The 21,610-nt window shown below is 42.3% G+C and overlaps 1 protein-coding gene across 1 annotated transcript in view; it reads left to right on the forward strand.

The window, feature by feature from the left end:
• mmp17a (matrix metallopeptidase 17a) overlaps positions 1 to 20,022 on the forward strand; it is a 62,349-nt gene extending 42,327 nt beyond the window's left edge. The window contains exons 5-10 of the mRNA XM_056433242.1: positions 4,900 to 5,076; positions 6,098 to 6,200; positions 7,803 to 7,885; positions 8,569 to 8,721; positions 9,273 to 9,530; positions 18,396 to 20,022. Of these exons, the coding sequence (XP_056289217.1) occupies positions 4,900 to 5,076; positions 6,098 to 6,200; positions 7,803 to 7,885; positions 8,569 to 8,721; positions 9,273 to 9,530; positions 18,396 to 18,721 (1,100 nt within the window). The 3' untranslated portion in view covers positions 18,722 to 20,022. The remainder of the gene's footprint in view (positions 1 to 4,899; positions 5,077 to 6,097; positions 6,201 to 7,802; positions 7,886 to 8,568; positions 8,722 to 9,272; positions 9,531 to 18,395) is intronic.
• Positions 20,023 to 21,610: the final 1,588 nt, after the last annotated feature.

Here is a 21,610-nt window from a genome sequence, read left to right on the forward strand (position 1 = left end):
GCTGTCCTGATGTCAGCGGGGAGCTCGTTCCACCAATGAGGAACCAGGACACCAACCAGTCTGGATTTAGTCGAGCGATGAGCCCGAAGTGACGGAGTCACAAGTCGATTGGTTGTTGCCGAGCAGATTGAACGTGCCGGGATGTCAGGTTTGACCATGTCCTGGATGTAGACGGGGCCCGATCTGTTCACAGCACGGTACGCAAGCACCAATGTTTTGAAGCGAGGCATGCGGCCACCGGTCACCAGTGAAGGGAGCGGAGGAGCGGAGTAGTGTGGATGAATTTAGGCTGAAGACCAGTGGAGCTGCTGCATTCTGGATGAGCTGCAGAGGTCGGATGGCCTCAGCAGGTAGACCTGTCAGGAGGGAGTTACAGTAGTCTCGGCATTCATGTGCTCATTTTCAAACGCCATGTTGATTTGACCATAATGCATGGAGGGAGACTGAAGGGTGATGCTGCCCATTGAGCTTGTCGGCTAAAGTGGCCTTCGAGGTGGGAATCGTCATACCTGGTTGGACGTTGCTGTTTTTATGGATGCCTATTTTTTCCAGCATGGTGAATCCCATCAATACTCTCCTGAAACAACTTTAATAAGCCCCCCAAGAGAGCCGCAGATCTCCTCTCGTCTTCTGTGGTTCTTCCGTGTGTTCAGCTCACCTCTGGATTAGGATGCTCTGCTAAACCCTTGGGATTTGCCTTCACTCTCGCTCTGAGGCTGCCAGACTGGCACACTGAGGCAGAGCTGCAAAAAAGTTAATTAAACCACTCTTAATTTCTTCAAGTCACACTCTGCCAGCCTCACCTTGCTGCTATCTCACAACATCCTCCCCCAGCATCATCAACTGTATCCCTGCTTCTGCGCGTCGCTCTGCCTTTAAGGCGGCACACGTCCTGCCTAGCTCAGCTCTGCTCCCACAAAGCTATCAGATTTGTAAATTGTTGTTCTTAGCAACTTTTTCTAAAGCACGCGAATCCCTTGAGAAGATGTAAACTTGTTAGGTCAGCCCAGTGGGTAAAACGTGAATGTCGGCGCTGCAGCAGATTGCAGAGCTATGTAATCGTCTTTAGAAAAATTAACCTTATCAGACAAATCCGTAGCTGAGTAATTGCCTTTGCTAATTCCCTACCCCCATCTCCTGGTGCATTGTTCTCTGCGGGACCCGACATTGAAGTCTGCCATGGCCGTGTCCTCATGTGTGTGATGATGCTGAATGGTGGAATATTAAGCACCACATTTAGCGGACCAGTTCGCCCCTGCTGTGTGATTGACGGCTCACCCCTCCATTAGGAGTCGTGAGAGGGCGGAGTCCCGGTGGGACAAACAAGTGGAGGTCAGGATGTGTTGTTTTCGCTTTGATCCGCAGCAGATATATTCTATTAATTAGCAGACTGCCAACAATCTGCTTCTGCAAACTGATTACCCCGATTTAAAACAAGTTTCTTCATGCGGGTTCATTTTTCAAGATATTTTTCTGTGATCATGCATCATTGTGAACCTCATATCTTCTGCAAAAAAAAATGAACAAAAAATAAGACCATAATAGGCACATTGGACAGCCAAATGCTACTAGATTATCATACATTTAAACTTCCTACCAGATAATACCTTTTATATCACATCACATCACAAAATAGAAAACTATAACAGGACGTGAGGAGGCGGAGTTACTGGAGCCTTTATCTACTCAACTGTTTGGACTTAAGTTATAACTTACTTATTTCTGGTTTATCTTTCCTCCAAAATAAAGTAGCACAAACTGATCTAGTTCTGCCATTATCTATTATAGGAACATAATACAGGATATATTTTTTTTAAACATGAGTGTGTTCGTCTCATCGAGGCAACACGGCCATTCGGTTGCTTCTTGTCACCGTTGTTAGATGTAAGCTGTGCCAGTGGACTTGCAGTATGGCCGAGTGTACACAATAACACTGAGCTGTGTTCGTGTACCTCCGGTGGATAAACATGTAAACACAAAGCTCTGTTAGGGCTCACTGAGCATGCAGGAGATATCAGGAAGGGAGTATACTCTTGTGGCCTGTGGAAAATGTGTGCTTAAACACATGCTGAACTGTGAATGCCAGTACTATTATTTCAGATTGGTAAGAGGTCATCTCTAACCGTTGTCCCTCAGAGTTTCCGGTGCAATAATTATCATCCTCATGAAGAAAAAATGGACGAGAACATTTAAATGCTCAATTGCAAAACCAATGTGCATTTTTTTAATCAAGATCAATAAACACGAGCAACCTGATCGTCGATCGTTCATGTCCTTGTTAAAGTTTAGCAAAGTGGAGGCCGGAGAGTCTTTACATCATACCACATCGCAGGTAATGCAGCACTTGACTTCACTGTATTCATGGCACAACAAATGATCTTTACTTGGACCGGAGCCCCGGGGACGCTGCATAAACCATCATTCTGTTGTGAGATATCGACAACATGGAAAAAGCTTTGCCTTCATTTACCATGAATGTTTGAGGAGCTGGAAGGAAGATATTGAAACTAGTAACAGAGAGGAAAAGAATCCCCATACATGTTGAAATGTAGCTCATTATATCACCGTCAGCTCAATTTTGACAAAGCGCAAGACGAACAAGGCAACAACATAAACTGATTAATTCTGTGTTACACAAGGTTGCTTCAGGCTCATTATTCAGTTTTCATAATGCCAATTTCTCAACTATCTCGCATAGGGGGTAATAAACATTGTCTTTGCCATGTTAATAAGGAATTGGACTGAGTGGAGAGATATATTTGCTACAGCCCATTTTGCCACTGAGAGCCTTATAGTCTTAATACCCATATTGCATTGTTATGATAACAATAAACAGAAATACAACTTTAACGAATACTCCTCTAGAAATAGTTATAAAATGCATTGCAATGCAGTTATAAAATATTGATTGCACGAAGAGAAAAAAAATGAAAACACAAAGCAACAATATATAATATTATAATCTATATGCGTTCTGCAGATACAGCAATATCAAGTATAGCCCTCCATCGTTGTTGAGGAAAACTCCCACGAAAACAACATTTATTTAAAAAACAATTGAAGATCCCTTACACAAATCAAGTAAAAAATTGAGTTTGAAATGCAACTAAATATTTATATTTAACATTTTTGGGGGATATCAGATGTATCGATGAGGAGCACTGCTCAGGGGAAGAGGCTGTTTGGCTCACGTTATCCTGAGTTGCTTCCTGGAAGGGAGAGTTTGGAGCATTGAGGAAGTTGGTAATGATGTTGGATGCAAGTTTCTTGATGTTAGGTCTTTAAACATGATGACTATCAAAGTTACTTCAGACTCATGTTGACTGAGCCAGTCTTCCACAGACATGCTGGCCCTGCAGGTAAAATCCAGGTCATCTACTGAAGGCTGTGTGTTGTTGCTTTTGCTTTATGAGGTTGCTGTCTTTAAGGCCCTCTAAGATCAATGCCACTGTATCCTTAGATCCTAGTATTTTGAGGACTGTAGGATTGGAAGACAGAAAGAGTTTAGAGGTCTATTAAATGATTCCCCATCATCAGCATCATGCAGTGAGAGCACTAAGGTTGATAAAAACCTGCGTAATGTCTCCCTGGTTAATCCAGCGGAACAAAGATTGAACCCCAAAATATAAAAGAATTAAATAGTCTGTGGAGTTACACAAAAGTCCTCTCTGTCTCTCTATCTCTCTCTACCTCCCGAAATGAATCTGGTTCATCCATCCAATTCTCTCTGCTCCTACTTTGTCCACAGGCATTACGTTCATTCTGTCAGCCTCCCATGGACCGTGAATATGATGACATAGTACAAACTCTGTTCTGAGCCCCTACTCTCTCTCTCTCTCTCTCTCTCTCATTTCTTTTGTCCACCTTTTCTCTCTGCACCATGTGCTCTTGTAGATTAGACTTGGCATTTGCCTCTCGAATACCCCGACTGGGTACGGTAGGCATGAGTGCACGTCCCATGCTGAGGCCAACCGTAGGTTAACTGAAGGCAGACCTCAGCTTAGCCACCAAGGAACCCTAAACTAGCTTGGCTTGAGACGCTAGCTCTCCATATTTTAGCAAATCTAAATCTCCAAGCCCAGGTTTTGTCTTGGTTGACAAAGTCAGACAAAGAGTTTGGGAGGCTTTTTTTTCGGTTTCTTGCTGAACATAGAGGGAAGGATGCTTAAATAGCCCGAAGCCTCTTCAGGTGTCTCTCCACACTTTCTGATTGCCAGCCGAGGAACTCGGGCAGTTCTACCATAGTTATCTCACAACACCACATGGCTAACGGCACTTAAAGCCTCCTGAGCTGTCTGTCATGCCTCTTCATTTGCATCATAAGCAGATGAGCTGAAAAAGTATAAAATACCTGAATAGGGCTTTGACGAGGTCAATTTAGGACACAGAGTATATTGGGCACATGGGTGAGCGGCGGCACTCTTTCCAAAGCTATTTCCCCCAAATCTTTCATGCCCTGTTCAAACATCAAACTCAAAGATTTATGAACAATGTGTTCAATATGTTTGACCATTTGAACCATTGTATTGGTCACGGAAAAAAAGCCGTTACACAACAATGTGTAGGAACTAGTCCCGTACACATAGCTGAAAGCCATACAATGGTTATTACATGAAGAAAACACTTTACAAGTAACCGTCCTGTGTCTCTACATTAGTAATAACCCAACTGTAACGCGTTACAATAGTAGTTTCTGTTGATCCCCTCACACAGGTACAGATTGATTGGCCTATATTCTGTCCAATAGAGAATTGTTAGGAAGTCAGATTGAGCATTTACCATCCATTTTGACCCTGTCAGTATTTAGTTTTTTAAAGAAAATTCACTTCAAACAACTGTGACTATGATGTATTCTTTTATTTAATGATCTCTCTCTCTCGCTCTCTCTGTCTCCGTCAGACTCTCATGGGATGGATCTGTTTGCGGTGGCGGTCCATGAGTTTGGCCACGCCATCGGCCTGGTCCACACCTCAGCCATCGAGTCCATCATGAGGCCGTACTACCAGGGTCCTGTAGGAGACCCTCTGAAATACGACCTACCCTATGAGGACAAGGTCCGCGTCTGGCAGCTCTACGGTACGCGGGATCATGTAGTCAACTTACTATATCTGTGTTATGTGTGAAAGAGATAAAAAACGGGGTGCTGTTACATTTGTTGCATTTCTATCACCAATTCTGTTTTTTAACTAAAAAAACAGCACACAAACCGAAAAAAACTTATTTTGGGGGCACTGAGGAAGATGCTGTTAGTGTAACAAAATGGCCATATAACTATGAACGGCACCAACATGTATGACATTTTGTGGGAAGTCCATGTTCAATTCATTTTACAGTCAGCCATAAAAATAATTTCAAAGTACTTGGAAATACTGATCTCTTTTCCGTACCTCACTAAGCCTCTGTCATTACCTACTGGACCTATAATTACGTAAACAACGATGGGAAAGGTCTGTTATTATGAATATGATATCTCTGTTATATCACATACTGGCTGAGTTAGCTGTTCATTAGAGTCTTGACAGATGTTTCTGTCTCATAAGTGCATAAGTGTGTGAAACAAGAACAGCGTGGACACATACTTGTTTCACAGAAACTTCCTCTTCTGTACTACCTACCGTACCACCATGTCTACCATATCGCAAGAACCTCTGCTGTAATTATGTACGTTTCCCAGAGTAGTGTTGGAAACAGCCGTTTGCTGGTGCCAGCTCAGCAGACTAAAGACACAGAGGCCTTCTCGTGCAGGAAGCAGCAATTGACGAGCTCTGTAGAGGAAGGTTATTGATTTAATGTAAACATGTACCTCGCGATGGCATGAGACCTTATCACACCATTCACTCTGGGGTGGAAAGCAAATGGCAGTGTGAGGAAAGAGAAGGGTGAACATGGAGAGGAGTGCAGTGAAGTACATGAGAGAACGAATAAATACAGCAAACACAAAAGAGGGGGGTAAGTACACACATGGTGTGCACTGTTATAATTTGGTACAACATAGGGAGATGGTAGCATTGAAAAAAAACAGGAGTAGAGAAAATAACCAAGAATCACAGCAATGTTGCTTTATATTCTTTTGAGTTGACATTTGACATCTTCCTAGGTGTCAGAGACTCGGTGTCCCACACAAACCGACCAGGCGACCCCTCCCAGACAACTGAACCTCCTGTCCTGCTGGACCTCCCTGAAAACAGATCCACCCTCCTGTAAGTAGAAGATGTAAAGTGTCTTGGATTATTTCACATGCAGCACAAAACAACCTGGTACTGCACTAAAAGATCCAATCCGGCCTCTTCAATAATCCGCGGGCATCTCTCTCATAGGATCTTCCTGTTGTGCATGTGGTCAAATGCAGCGCTCTTGCTTCACAATAGTTTCAGTGTTTTATGAAATGTTTCCAGCCGTCACTCATTCTGTTGATCCCATTCAACATGACACGGCCTGTGCTCCAGTGGCCAGATGAGTGCGGCAGAAAGGATAAGAACCGGGATGGCACAGTTCAATGTTGGCACCAAAAGTGACACATCTGATTAGAAAGTAGAAGTGATGCTCTTCAAGACGTCTTCTGTCCTCAGTTGCCAAGGTTGGAAATGCTCATGAAAATTCTTCATTTGCATTTCAATGTGATATCAATTCCTTAACTAGGCATGTTTACAGAGCCATAAAACATGTGTCGATTAAAATGATGGCAATAAAATGCAATATGAACATTATACTCCTAATAGGCCTCACACAGGTGGTATTTATTGCAGTGTAACTGTATTGCTCGTTCATTATAGAGTTCCTTGTACATCAGCATAATTTGAGTTTGATTGTTTTTCTAATGTGCATGCTCTTTCTCCACTTCCACTGAGAATTATTGTAAGGAACCCGTGCAGGAATACTTAACCTTTATTATAACAGATATTTTGTTGGTGCTTCATAGAAAGTCACGAGGAGCCAACAAAGCAAATTAGCAAAGATGCCGAGCGTGAGCTTGGGAGCCTGCCCGTCTAATTAAGTAATTCCCTAAAGCAAGTTGGGCCGCTATAACATTATCAAGGATAATTTGGCTTAATTTTGTCCATTTATGTATTTTTTCACTCACACACCCAAACCAGCAAGCACTAACCTTAAAGTAGCCCCCGAGAGGAAGACAAAACCAAAAGATGCCTTAATTTGGAAGGATGGTGTAATTCACATTATTAAAAAAACATAGATACACACTACAGTAAAGGCAGCACTTAGAAAAAATGACCAAGTTGAACAGGCAGTGGATCAATATTTAAACGTAATCTTTTTCTTCCCACTCTTTCAGACTGCCACCGCCTTCATTAATCATGTTCGACTGACTCCATCGGGTCATGAGGCGTGAAAACGCTGGATTAGGCCTGACAAGAGCTCCAATGCTGACCACTAGGCAGTGGTGTCGCGTTAATAGAGCTTTGAATAGAGACCTTTGTTGGCAATATAAGGCCTGGCGGGCTCCCACTCCCTGCCCTGTAATGCTAATGGATTCATCATTGGAAGGCCAGTCACGTCAGTGCTTTATATCACTTAAAAAACGTAGCATCACTGCAGTGTGCGATCTCAACGTGTCAGCTATCACCTCTCTCGTTTAGCCTCATTCTACTGGTGCATGAGGAGGCATCCTGAAATTCAAAGTGAACCTAAAAAGGTCTTAAAAATATATATACACATTCATCAGGGCACATAAACATTATTGACTGTGATGTTCAAAGATTGAATGTGTCCGGGATTTACAAAAGTGGTTCCCCCCTCCCACACTTTCGCATTCTTCCTTTCTTCTTTCTTCACATCTCTCTCAGGCTGGCTCGAGATGCCCCAGACAGATGCACCAGTCACTTTGATGCAGTGGCCCAGATACGAGGGGAGGCCTTCTTTTTCAAAGGTACCAAGTCACAAAGGGAGAAAGGCGGACGCAAAGCTGCAGAGCTGCTTGGGGGAAATACAAAATGAGCTAATTGAGCTGAAATAAAAGCACATTTAAAAAAGAGAGAATAGAAGGAGGATGAGCGAGTGGGGTGGATGCAGCCAGCCGACTGAGCCAGTGGAGCTCCGCTGAGGGACTGCAGTCCAAAAAGGACATCAGTCTTTCATGAATGACCCCAAGCCTCCCACTGCCAATGGAAATAGGAAACCGACTTACCTTCAGCAGAACAAGCGTTGGCTAACTGTGCTGCACTTTAACTGACCGTTTTCGAACTGTTTTAACCTTTTATACTTAGATTTTTACATGAGATGACGTTACACGTTTTTGGATTAGTCGTTCCAATCATTTTGCCTTTTGAATGTTATTTTTTTCAAACATCTGAATTGATCTAGGTGTAGATTTTGCGTGCAGTTCCGCAAATGCTATATTATATTTTGGTTATTGTCTGAAGCACAGTGATGCGTTTTTTTAAATAAAGTGTTGGAGCTGTTCTGAAGTGTCACTACATGGGTAAACTGCAATATACAAACTTCAGAGGATAGGAAATAGCTAATGCATTGTGATTAAGACTGATACTAAACTAATTCATTTCTTCATTAAAATAACAAAAACAATTTTTTTAACTGTTTTGTTCCCCACAGGGAAGTACTTTTGGCGACTAACGAGAGAGAAGCACCTGGTGTCTCTGCGTCCGGCTCAGATCCAGCGCTTCTGGAGGGGCCTCCCAACCAATCTGGACCGTGTGGATGCTGTTTATGAGCGGCCTGGGGACCACAAGATAGTCTTTTTCAAAGGTACAGAACCAGAAACAGGATCAGATCTTGGAATAAGTATTGAATTGTACTTCAAGTGGTTCTGGTTCAATAGTGTCAGTGAGCATCTGTAATCACTGGATGTAATTGTTCTCTTTCTTCTCTTTGTCTAATTCAAAAGTAAGAAAAAGAGTGGGTTTTTTTCTTCTCATTTTATAATCTGGATGATTTGCAGGATTTATTTAATTGTGATTCATCCACACTATAATGAGTCCTGATCAAAAGAGACATCTGTCACAGAGACGTTGAAGGAAATTATGACTTTTGATCTAACTATGTGAGAGAGAGAAAGAAGAGATGTACATTTTCTGTAAACAAAATAAATAAAAGTGGGTGCAGAAACAAGGGCATGTTTCACTCTTGATATGAAATTTAAAACAGCCTTCCTTGCAGAGAACACTTTTTCTTGGCGCCTTAGCAAAACGTATGAATGGATCTTTCTTTATTTTATCAGTGTACTTAACGTATCATTCACAGCTTATATTTTCAAATGTACCATCTCAAGGGATTTTCTGTGTCCCCCTCCTCTTCAGGTCTACAGTACTGGGTATTTCAAGACAACATTGCTGAGGAGGGCTACCCTCGTCCAATCAGTGACTTTGGCCTGCCCTTGGAAGGAGTGGATGCAGCCTTTGTGTGGTTACACAACGACAAAACCTACTTCTTCAAGGACAGCCACTACTGGCGCTACGATGACCACCTGAGGCGTATGGACCTGGGCTACCCCAAAGACAGCTCGCTCTGGAAGGGGCTGCCGACACAACTGGATGACGCCATGAGGTGGTCTGACGGTGAGTGGCCTTAAAGAATACACACGGATGACATTTTATCATCATCCATTTATGCTTGTTTGTTTGTTTTATTCCATTTTTGATCTGCATCGTTCTTAGTTTGCCAAGAACATTCCTTTATTCCTCCTCGGGAATGTCCAGGTAATTCCCATCATTTTGAAGATGTAGTACCTCAGGAGTGGTCTGGTTCTGCTTTCCCATAACGAGTCATGCACAGGAATTGAAGAAAGACTTTGACTTTTGACGTTGACTTTTACGTCCTTTGGGCACTTTAACTTGTCACGCTCCAAAGAAATGTAATTTGACCCTTTGTGCACAAGATCCATCATCTCGTTTTGCCACGAACCAAAGTTTAAGAAAGGAAAGGTGTGACGTGAGGGAAGCTTTGCCTTTGGGGCGTAAGGCAACAAGTGAGGTGCTGATCAGATTGTCCAACAGTGTGTGAACCACCCCATTACAACAGAGGATATGAGTGGCTCTCCTGTAGGCGTGGTTGGATGACACGTCACGTGACCTAAAGTACAGTCGATATCTCAACCGCTTTTACCTCGACATAAGAAGTCCAGCCTCCGGTGCTCTCTCCTGTGCTGAAAGGAAAGTCAAAAAATAGATTAATATGACACCTTGAGAAAAAGTCACAACGTTCTTTACAATCAAATGCAATCCAGACAGATCGCTATGATACTTTATCATATCATTGTAAAATACCACAAAAGTATATCTCGTCTTTATTTGTCTTTGTTGTTTCAATAACGAATAACAAATGAACTTCAAATAAATGTACGTGTGACTATAAAGCTGTGTTGCTACTTTTTCAATATTCCACAAATAAACTATCAAAACCACATCTCCCCAAAAGTGATCCATCGCACAGTGAAAAGGTGTGTGAAATGCAACCGGTGACCTATGTTGACCTCTTCTGTCTTTATTAAAATCTGATTATAAAGGTATACTGATTGATTACATTTAACGTGTAAATGATGAATCACCACTGTATGTTGCTTCCAGCGATAACTGATTACATTTCTCAGAGAGCGATAGTCGTAACACTCCACCAGAGCGTCGGACCACTGGTAGCTCTGGTATCTGCTGGTGCCAAAGGCAAGACTGTGCAATATCCTTCTTTGGGGAAATCCTCAAAGACGAATGAATTACAAGAGATATGTGAGACGAGGATTGAACAATTATGCAAGTTAGCAAACGTGCAGCCTGAAGTCCTGGATGAAGTTTTACAATCTTATCTGAGACAACTTTCCAGGAGCAGTAAAACGCTGAACCAGTTGTAATCACTTTGAATGTGTCTTTTCAGCCTTGCTAATATCGTGAATGAACGTTCTTGGTCCCCTGAGCGTGAATCCTACTGACTTGGTGATTTCTAAACTTCCTCTCGCATAACGTTTAAATGTGTGATTTTGTGCGAAACACACATTCAAGAATTGTAATACTTGACTTTGATTCCTTGCTAAATTCATAAATGTAGTACTAATTAGCTCATGCCAGCATGCTAACTGGTAAACAAAGATGGTTATAATTCTACCTTCTAAAGATTAGCTTGCTCGTATGATTCTGAGCATGTTAGCATGTTGACATGAGCGTTTAGCTCAAAGCCGCGTGCCTCCCTGCTACGCCGCTAGCATGGCATAGCAATGGTGCCATTGTCTTTACATTGCATCCCATTGATGTTTGTGTGGAATACAGACTTTAACACCGTGTACTCATTTGAATAATGAATAATAATAATGGTTTTAATTCAAATTGTATGTATTTATTAGTTAAAGACAAATTATATCTCTCATATTGTGTGTTGTTTTGACGGAGCACACATGGTCGGTTTCAGCCAACACTGAGCTTCACATTCACAGCGGGGAATATGTTCAACCCTTGGAGCTCGCCCAGTGTAATCACACCGCTCAGCTCCACTGAGCTGAGGGTCAAGGTTAGACCGCCGGCTTCCGTCAAAGCACCACAGTCATCTGATCACATGGAGCCTACACTATTTGCAAGAAACTTTTCTGACACATTTTAGTTTTTCTGTTCGGCTTGTGTGTAGATGAAGCTCTGAGTGAAGCAAGGGCATTATTTGTGAAACAAAATACCCCCAATAAGTAGCCACTGAGTCCTTTTCGGCCACTCTGGGGATGTCCCGAACACCCCCTGCGGTATGTTAGCACAAGGAAGCTCCTTCGCTGCCAGGTGTTTATTGGTCTGTGTTCCGTCTTCGGTCTCACTCCAAACTCTTTGATGTGTATGAGATGAGGCCAATCGCAGGGTCCCGACTCTTTACCCCCTGACGCTCCAACCCCGGCCATCATCACCACGGAGCCGGGAAGGGTTAAACTTGGAAACTTACACGCACAAACGCATAGACGGACCATGGGGCACGGAAACTGGAGCTACATCAAAGACTGCTCTCTGTTGGTTTCAGCAGCTCAGCGTGCATAGAGAGCAAAGACACGGAAGAAAAGAGTTGGTGTGGCAGCGAGAAGGAGAGAGGCGATACGGTGACACCTCGTTTCCAAAATAGTAATGGGCATAACAACCATAACTGCTGGCACCAGTATGGCAACCAGGAATAGTGTTGCCATTTAGTCATATGTAGAGGAAGTTTAAATATACCAGTCAGCATCCATAATTCTAGTAGCGTGTCATTAGTAGTCAACGTTAAACATTATGTCAGGACGTTTTTCCTGTAATGATTTTGACATCAAACATTCTAATCGTGGGTACCTCAAAAGCCACGTGTTGCACACAACACACTATTGTACCCAGTTGGAAACTAAAAACACAATATGAACAGTATTTATTTTTTAAAAGATATTAAATAGCATAATATTTCAATGATAATATTTTAAATTATTATATAAAAATATATTATAGTGAGAATGGCATATTCAAGGAATCATAACTTTGCTACACAGCGTTATTGTCCAGTGTGTTCCAAAAAACTATTAGAAACGCAACAATGGATGACACCGGTTCCTTCATCAGCTTGAATATGGGCACTGTTGTTTACTTTGAGTAAATACCACAAATGCTCCTAAATAATAGGTGTAAAGCTCAGATGAAAATAATGCCCAATAAATACACTTACTTCCTCCTGTTGAGAAACTACAGTGCCCTGCTGTTTAGGAAAGCTACTCGTCCTTTGTTAGAAGTACACTACCGTTCAAAAGTTTGGGATCACTTAGAAATTACTTTATTTTTCAAAGAAAAGCACTGTTTTTTCAATAAAGATAACATTAAATTAATCAGAAATACACTCTACATTGTTAATGTGGTAAATGACTCTTCTAGGTGGAAGTGTCTGGTTTCTAATGAAATATCTCCATAGGTGTATAGAGGCCCATTTCCATCAACTATCACTCCAGTGTTCTAATGGTACATTGTGTTTGCTAATCGCCTTAGAAGACTAATGTCTGATTAGAAAACCCTTGTGCAATTATGTTAGCACAGCTGAAAACAGTTATGCTGGTGATATAAGCTATACAACTGGCCTTCCTTTGAGCTTGAAGTTTGTAGAACAAAATTAATATTTCAAATATTAATCATTATTTCTAACCTTGTCAATGTCTTGACTATATTTTATATTCATTTGATAAATAAAAGTGTGATTTTTCATGGAAGACACAAAATTGTCTGGGTGATCCCAAACTTTTGAACGGTAGTGTATGTGTGATCCATATTAGTGATTTGAGTCTTCTGTATGAGTGAATGAGTTTGGTGCGTGATCTTTTCATGGGATTTCTTGGCAAGAAAGATATAAAGCAACACCTGCCTTATTCTTTTTTTTCCTGATGTTTCAGTATTGAATGAATAGCGCTGTCCTTTTGGTATAATGATCCAAAATGACCATGCAGTCCAAAGTAAAAGCCATCGATTTTCCTCAGTCAAACAATCTTAAGTAAAACTATTCTCAAATAGATTCAGGTGTTATTGTCCAGTGGCGGGTGAGCTTTCAGATGTGTTCATTCAGCCCTATGGGATTGGACTTCCAATAATAGTGATAGATGGATAAGGAGAGTGACTTTGTGAGTGCGATTATTCTTGTGCTCATGTCTTTGGGAGGATAAAGTTCAGCTCTAGACTTGGTGGATTGGGGCATTTTTGGAAAGTGAGGCTATGATAAATCCTCATTGCAAAGGGCCTCAGTGCTTTTTTAGAACTTGTTTTATGGTTAAGGTAGGACAGAGAGAAATGGTCCTCAGAAGGTTAGAGGTATGATGAGTGTGTTTGTGAAATGGAGAGAGTACCTTATTTTTATTCCAACAGGTTGAAAACCCAGGTTGAATATATCTCTGGACTTTGCACAGCACGCGTCTTGTTACCTTACCTTGTACATTTGATGTATTTTTTGTATTAGTCACAGTGTTTCCCCTAGGTTTACAGCTTCAGGGGGGGCGACCGACCGACTGACACAAACACCTATAGATGGTGCTTTTGCCAAACTCAAAAAAATTTATATAACTATCACATAACGCAAAACAAAAAATATGGTCAACATGTACAGAAGAAGCTTATTGAGCTTGTCAAAATAGGTGCAGCCCAACAGATTAGCTAGTTGGTGTGATTTGGGTCCTTATAATGTATTTTACATATATGTTCTGCTTTATGAGCCAGTACAAGCCCTTGAATGCCCCACGACGGACTCATGCTCCAGGACCGCAGTGGGCTCAAATGATGTGAGGACAGTGTTGCCAGCATCACATTGAAGAGCCAAACATCCTTTCTGTAGGACTGGCAGGGAGCCGGGCCTGATTTCCTCTCACAACTGGTTAAGCTGTCTACATATTGGACAGAACATTTCTAAAGCCAAAAAGAAAACTGAAATAAGCCCTTTTTCATTCTCTGTGTACTGCAGGGGTTCTCAAGCTGCTACTGTCATGCCCCACTTTCGTCCATGCTGAATTTATATTGAAATAACAACTTTTTGTGACTCCTCCATCTATGCTTTTTCAAATAATATAATTACTTTGCAATCACTTTCAACTAAACAAGATTGCTCCATCAGACGAAAAACTAATACAAGTTCTCAATCACTTTTACAGAAAATACAGTTCTATCTGGGCAAAATATAACTAACATTTGGCAAAAAAATAGCTTATTGTGGCTGCAATTAACCTGTTTTACACAATATATTATTAATAATAATAATAATAATAATAACAATAAAGTGCAACCTGTGAAAAACTAAACAAAACAAGTTCAAATATTTGCCAATAAAGAGTTTTACTGAGTTTTACACTGCATATCTTTTCAAAGCAATAATGTGCAACCTTTGCAGAGCAAAACAAAACGAGTGCAGATATGCGTGAGTCATCACGTTTTATCATTATTATACGCTGCAATGAGCTTTCCACGACACCTCTTTTTAAAACGGGGGTGCAGGCTTGATCCGGCCATACAGCTCCGCCACGCGTGATACCGAGAGCCGAGGAGAAGTGTTAACGCGACCACGTAGAGACAGAAATGGCATTGCTGTTGTGGAGTTACGATCAATAACATATGGCCGTTTAGTTTAATAAAAGAACACGGTGGGGAACCTTAAATTACTTCTATTGTAATCTGGCGCTATGGAGAAAAGGACAGGGGGGCGGGGGAGTATTTCAGGGGGGTGGCCGCCACCCTGTTATAATGGTAGGGGAAACACCGAGTCATACCCATTAGTGTTTGTCAGGGTTCAGCTCCCGGGTTTTCTTAAACATGAAGAGTAGGTGTAACTTGTTGTGTCCTCAGAGGCAGAATTATCCAGAAGAAAACATCTTTAGCCTTTATTTGGTAGATCAGAGATTCCCCTGTTTGGCATCAAGAGCAAAGCATGGATCTTAATCTTCGATGTAAACATTGCTGCATGATCAAATGTGCATTATTCTTTGAACTTAACACGAAGGTTATGCTCTAACGTAATGCTTGAAAATAGGATTTGATGAATATTCCACTCGGGGTGCAGGAAACAATCAGAAGTAAACTGAAGGATTTAATCATTTTCTGTCTCATTCTTTTACATCCTCCACCAAAATGAATGAAAGGCTCATGGCTGTGTGATATTACAGATTCCTATTTTTTAAATAGATTTTATTCGACAAGCATTTAAACCCAAAAGAACATTTACTCCAACGTGAATGTTGAGCTCCCAATGTCGTCAACGACTCGGGAACATTGTTCAGATTGCTCACGCTCATTCTTTTGTTTTCCTGACCTCGTATTCATTTCAATCACCAGTCATTCATTATTTTGGGCCCATATGCAAATTGACAAATAATACATATGTTTATACTCAAATTTGACGTGATGATAGCATAAGGAATGTACGGAGAAAAACGATTGTCATCTATTTTAGAAACCTGTTTTTCATAAAACATTTTGGAGACTATTTGGAAATAGCATTTTCAATGGAAGCACACTGGGTTTGTTTTTTCTCTCTCTTTTGTCCTGCCAAAATCCATTTGCTTTTTTGGAAACAATAATTATTTTAAGTGAATGTCAATAACTGGCACAGTGCAATTGTGGTGTCAAGAATGTCCACCCAGGGTTGCTGTTTTCTGCTTTGCAACAAAGACACCCACAAAATGACGTTAACCCTTTGATGTCTGTACATCCGACCCGTTTGAATGATTCTGTCTTTAAATTGGACATTTGTTATCTTCTGATAACCAAATCTCCTAAACAGCTGAACAAAATACACCTTGTCACGACTAATTTAAGGATCGCCTTTGCATGCTCTTGCTGGTGTTCTATGATCCAGTTTCTCCTGGCGTCGGCGATGAAGCTTGCAGCTATCTCACCAGCAAAGTTCTGGCTTAAAGCATCCGAGTATATATTACATTACATTTACATTTAGCAGACGCTTTTATCCAAAGCGACTTACAATAAGTGCATTTCAACCTAGAGTACAAACTAAGAACAACAAGAATACAGAAAGTAACATTTCCTCAACATAGTCGAACTACAAAAGTACCATAATAAGAGCCATTTAAGTGCCACTGAAGTGCTAATCTGTGTTTTAATCCAGATATAGTCGGAAAAGATGTGTTTTCAGTTTCCGGCGGAAGGTGTAGAGACTTTCTGCTGTCCTGATGTCAGTGGGGAGCTCGTTCCACCACTGAGGAGCCAGGACAGCAAACAGTCTGGATTGAGAGGGATTAGCTCGAAGTGCAGGAGTCACATCTGCATCTGCCACCTTCATTCAATTTGGTTCACTCCCTCGTTGGATAGCCACCGCTCCACAATGCCTAGCTGCATCCAAATAAAAAGAGATTGAGACAACACATAGTGGTGACAATGATGTGTGGCAGCTTAGCCATTGTTCTCATACGGAGATAATCGAGCATACAGTACCATCTGCACGACAACTGCTTGTCAGGTTGTTGGTTTTAGTTTTTAATACTAGTCGTGTGTCAATACCCTAAGAGCTCTATTTTATTGATCTTATTGTATGTGCGTATGAATAGCATGTCTCTTTGTTGGGTGATCTTTTGTAATCCCACTCGGTCTTGAGCAGGTGTGCCATGTGGTCTGTGAACAACAGTGTGAAGGTGTTGAGATGCTGTTCTGCATTCTGGATCACTGATTCATGATATTAAGGGCATTGATGTTTTAAGTTGTTGGGATGTTGTTGTTTACCATGTGGCTGAAACCAAGGAGAGGCTCACCGGGCATTTCAAAAGCTTAAAGCTGGTTTAACCGCACAAATCCCCATCAGGCGTCAACGTCTCACCTCTGTGTGAGATTTGGGTCAAACCAAACACCGGTGCCTCATTGGATGAGCCCACAGGACGTCCCTCTGACACGGCCATGATGTCACCAAGGCTATAAATGTGGATTAGTACTTTGACTATTGACATTTTTGAGTGAACACCAAGTTTGAAATGTTATCTACAGTCTGGTTATTGGTCCTTGATCTCAGGGTGGTGCCCCGTTTTAGTTCATATCTGTTAATAATTATATTGATATTAATAGGGGGGGGGGGCAAATGTGGGTCAGTGGTTAGCAGGCCCACCTTTCAAGCACGGGGTTAGCGGTTCTATCCCCGCCATAGTCGATGTGTCCTTGAGCAAGACACTTACGGTGTGTGAATGTAACATGATTGTAAGTCCCTTTGGATAAAAGCGTCAGCTCAATGACATGTAATGTATTGTAATACTTTTATTGATATCAAGGATTTAGTTTTAATACTTGCTTAAAAGCAAACACGCTCCTACCGGATCCCAACAATGCTTGAGATGTATTCTACATAAAAAACGACTCTGCACCTTGTGTGAAGAATACTAAAGCACAGATTATTGTGTTCTGTTCTCAAACTGTGTGTCTCTTTCTCTCCCTCTCTCTCTCCCTCTCTCTCTCTCCCTCTCTCCCTCCTCTCTCTCTCTCTCTCCCTCTCTCTCTCTCCCTCTCCCTCTCTCTCTCTCCTCCCTCCTCTCCTCTCTCCTCTCCTGTCTCCTCTCTCCTCCTCTCTCTCTCTCTCCCCTCTCTCTCTCTCTCCCCTCTCTCCTCTCTCCTCTCTCTCTCCTCTCTCTCCTCTCCCTCTCTCTCCTCTCTCTTCCCTTTCTCTCTTCCCTCTCTCTCTCTCATCTCCCTCTCTCTCCTCTCTCTTCCCTCTCTCTCCTCTCTCCCTCTCACTCCTCTCTCCTCTCTTCTCTCCCTCTCTCTCTCCCTCCCTCTCTCTCCCTCATCTCTCCCTCATCTCTCTCTCTCTCCCTCTCTCTCCTCCCTCCCTCTCTCCCTCTCCTCTCTCCCTCTCCTCTCTCACCCTCTCCCTTCCTCTCTCTCCCTCTCTCTCTCTCTCTCTCCCTCTCTCACCCTCTCCCTTCCTCTCTCTCCCACTCTTTCTATCTCTCTCTCCCTCTCTCTCTCTCTCTCTCTCTCCAGGCTCATCCTATTTCTTCAAGGGGAAGGAGTACTGGCGAGTGCCGACCAGCGCCATGGAGGCGGAGGCCGGGTCCCCGCGCCCCATCGCTAAAGACTGGCTGCTGTGCACCGAGATGCAGTCGGACTCTCCGGACTCGGAGCCCAAAAGCACGGAGACGAGAGTCAACGTGCCGCCTCAGCCGGACCACGCGGAGAACGGCTACGAGGTGTGCTCCTGCACCTCTGGCGGCGCCTCTCCTTCGGGAGCGCGGCCCTCCCCGTCTCCCGTGTGGCTGCTGCCGCCTCTCTGGACGCTCTCGCTGGCCCTCCGCTCAGAACCGCTATGATGCCAAAGCATGGGACAACGCTCCTGAGCTGACAGGTGAAGGGCCAGTCGCCAGCTCAGTGGAAGCCTCGTCTTACAATAGCTTTGGTATCCTTTGGTTATTTATCTTACAGGTCGTTTGGTGGACACTGCCAGATTAAGTAGTCATCCGTATAGGCATCAACCCACACATGCTTTACAAAGTGTTTTCCTGAATTGTCAAACTGCCTCATATGTGGAAGGAGAAATACTGCAAGTTATAGAAACATATTCCAAATGCACTCAGCATAATTATCGGTCTTCATGTGCAGCAGATGTTCAGCTGCAGTGCCTCATATACAGATGAGATAAAGGTATCCTTGAATTTAAGCAGGCGCAAAGGTGAACAGCGTACCGACACACACACACACACATACCCACTGTTGTCTATTTCTTTTGTAATTAAAGCAGATGTTTTATTACACGGTCCAGTTCCCCAGAAATTGTTCAAAACTAGTTTAAAAATGGTAAAAATATTGTTAGCACTTTTTTATGACGCTATTATTTCATTCTGCTGTGCTCTTGCTTGTGAATAGTATGAATGAAGTTAATCTTGATTTTTTTTTTTTTTATCACCTCAATACCTATTCCCATACAGCTCTAGTCGCACCGAGCCATGTAGGCAGTTTGATTATCATGTAATAGTTTCTGCCGACAGCTCAATACAGTGGAGGTGAGTTTATTTGTGCAGTGCAACGCTGTAAAACTAGTTGCAATGGAAATAGTTCAAAACTAAGTTAGACAGTAACAGGGACTCTTGAATTGGAAGTTATGAAAGTAATGCAGATTTACTTTGCTGTGTGCACCACAAACATTCAATCTGCAAACTTCTGACTGCGAGAGCCTCCAGGAGGTCCGATGTGTCGGTGGACTCGGTCTGTACTCTGAATGGAGGCGCTGCTGCACGCGTACCTTTTCCCATGGTTTCATCATTTTCACCTCTGGTTCAGAAGCATTCCCTCTTGCTCTTGGTTTAGCTGTATCTTTTGTATCAAATTCAGATGAAATAATCTTCCTGTTTATTTAACATTGCTTAGGCCATAGTTTATAGAGACTTTTTTCTGGACTGTTGGATGATTTATCACCCTGAGCTCCTTCTGAATAAGTCACAACGTGGTCCCTGGATTTATTCTTGCCGTAAAGATATATTTACCTATAGACCGATATATTTGAGTTGAAGGGTTCTGCACTTACTGCATAACCGAGTGGTCTGTGTATATTTTAAGCTGTGTTTTATAATGTAAAATATTTTTTTAGAAAAAGATTAAAAAACATCTGAATGACTTTATTGGCCCGGTCACATGCATTTCTCCCAAGGCAGGTCATTCTGAGGACTCGGTGTGGTGTCTGTGTGAGAGTGTAATTAGTGTCTAGAGAGAAGGAGGCCGGCCTTGAAGACGGATGAAGGAAACACGGCAGTTTACAGACACCAAGCTGCTCTCCATCTCTCTGATGTTTCCTCTCGTAATGACCACTGCTGCTCATCACGGATGCAAAACACAACCTGTCCATCACAGCGCACGTTCACACTGTGAGTGGCTTCATGAATACATTCACTGGCAGAGAGATACAGTGTACCTCTGGGCTTCTGAAGGAAAGAGAATCAGGGAAGTAATGTCACCTCATCCGACAAAAATCCAGGCGCTCAGATACTGCCAATTCACAGATCAGAGAAGTTAAGAGGACGTCAGCCTCATGAATCACGTGGTAAATATTATATGTGCATCGTCAGCAAAAGCACCACTGTCCTTTTCTGCAATATCTGATGTTTCAGTTATGAATGATGTTCAATTTGATTGCAGAACATGACAAGGAGAACGTTGAATGTAAAAACAAAAACAACACCTTGAACAACTGCCTCATATGTGGAAGGAAAAAATACTGCAAGTTAGAGAAAAATGCACTCGGCGTAATTATCGGTCTTCATGTGCAGCGGATGTACAGCTGCAATGCCTCGTATACAGGTAAGATAAAGGTATCCTTGAATTTAAGCAGACGCAAAAGTGAACAGCGTATCAACACACACACACACTTTATAATGCTTTATTACACAGTTCAGTTCCTCAAAATTAATTCAAAACTAGTTAATAAATGTCAAAATATTGTTATCCCTTTTCTGTGACTATTATTTCAAAGGTTAAAAACTCACTCAGTCATCATTCCTGCCAACGGCAGCAGTTTCCCTTCCTTGCTCTTGACACACTCGAGTGGTATTAATTAACCGGTGTGTCTCAGCAGCCACCAGGAGAGCACCTGCACCCACAGGCAAATGTAGCAGGGATGGGTCACTTACTCGTGGTAGTCTACTTCCTGTCTGGTAAGACACCATGAATGAAACAATTAGATGTGGTTGATTTAGTAATACTGTAATGTTATTGTAGGTAGACATTTTTCATTTTCTAAACTACTGTTTCACTGAATCTTCAAAAAAGAGTGTCATCATCCACTTCTTCTAGAGTCTCGCCTCGGCCCTCTCGCTGCTCGCTGAGTCTCCAGATGGGCCGGCACAGCCAATCCATCACTGCGTAACTAAAATATTCAAGAGTTGAGGACCGGCTCGCGAAGCTGAGGAGCTGCAAGTGTGGTTGTGTTGTGTGAGAGGAGGAACAAATGTTCAGGAAGAGCCTGTTTGATATCCGGACACAGGCAAACTGATAACGGAGGAACTGGCAGCCACAGAACAAACAATGAAAAAGACAAACGGATAGAAATAGAATGTTGTCTCCGGAGAGACAAGAGCAAAGATAAAGAAGCAATTTAGCGGTAAGTAGCCTACGTAATCCACAGAGGAGAAACGGTTTCCTCCCAGTTGTTGCTAATACGGTCTGTTAAAGCACAATTCTGTTTATTACAACGTCTGCCTTTTTTTTAT

Source organism: Pseudoliparis swirei, chromosome 15, assembly GCF_029220125.1.
Source record: "Pseudoliparis swirei isolate HS2019 ecotype Mariana Trench chromosome 15, NWPU_hadal_v1, whole genome shotgun sequence".
Classification (NCBI taxonomy): Eukaryota; Metazoa; Chordata; class Actinopteri; order Perciformes; family Liparidae; genus Pseudoliparis; species Pseudoliparis swirei.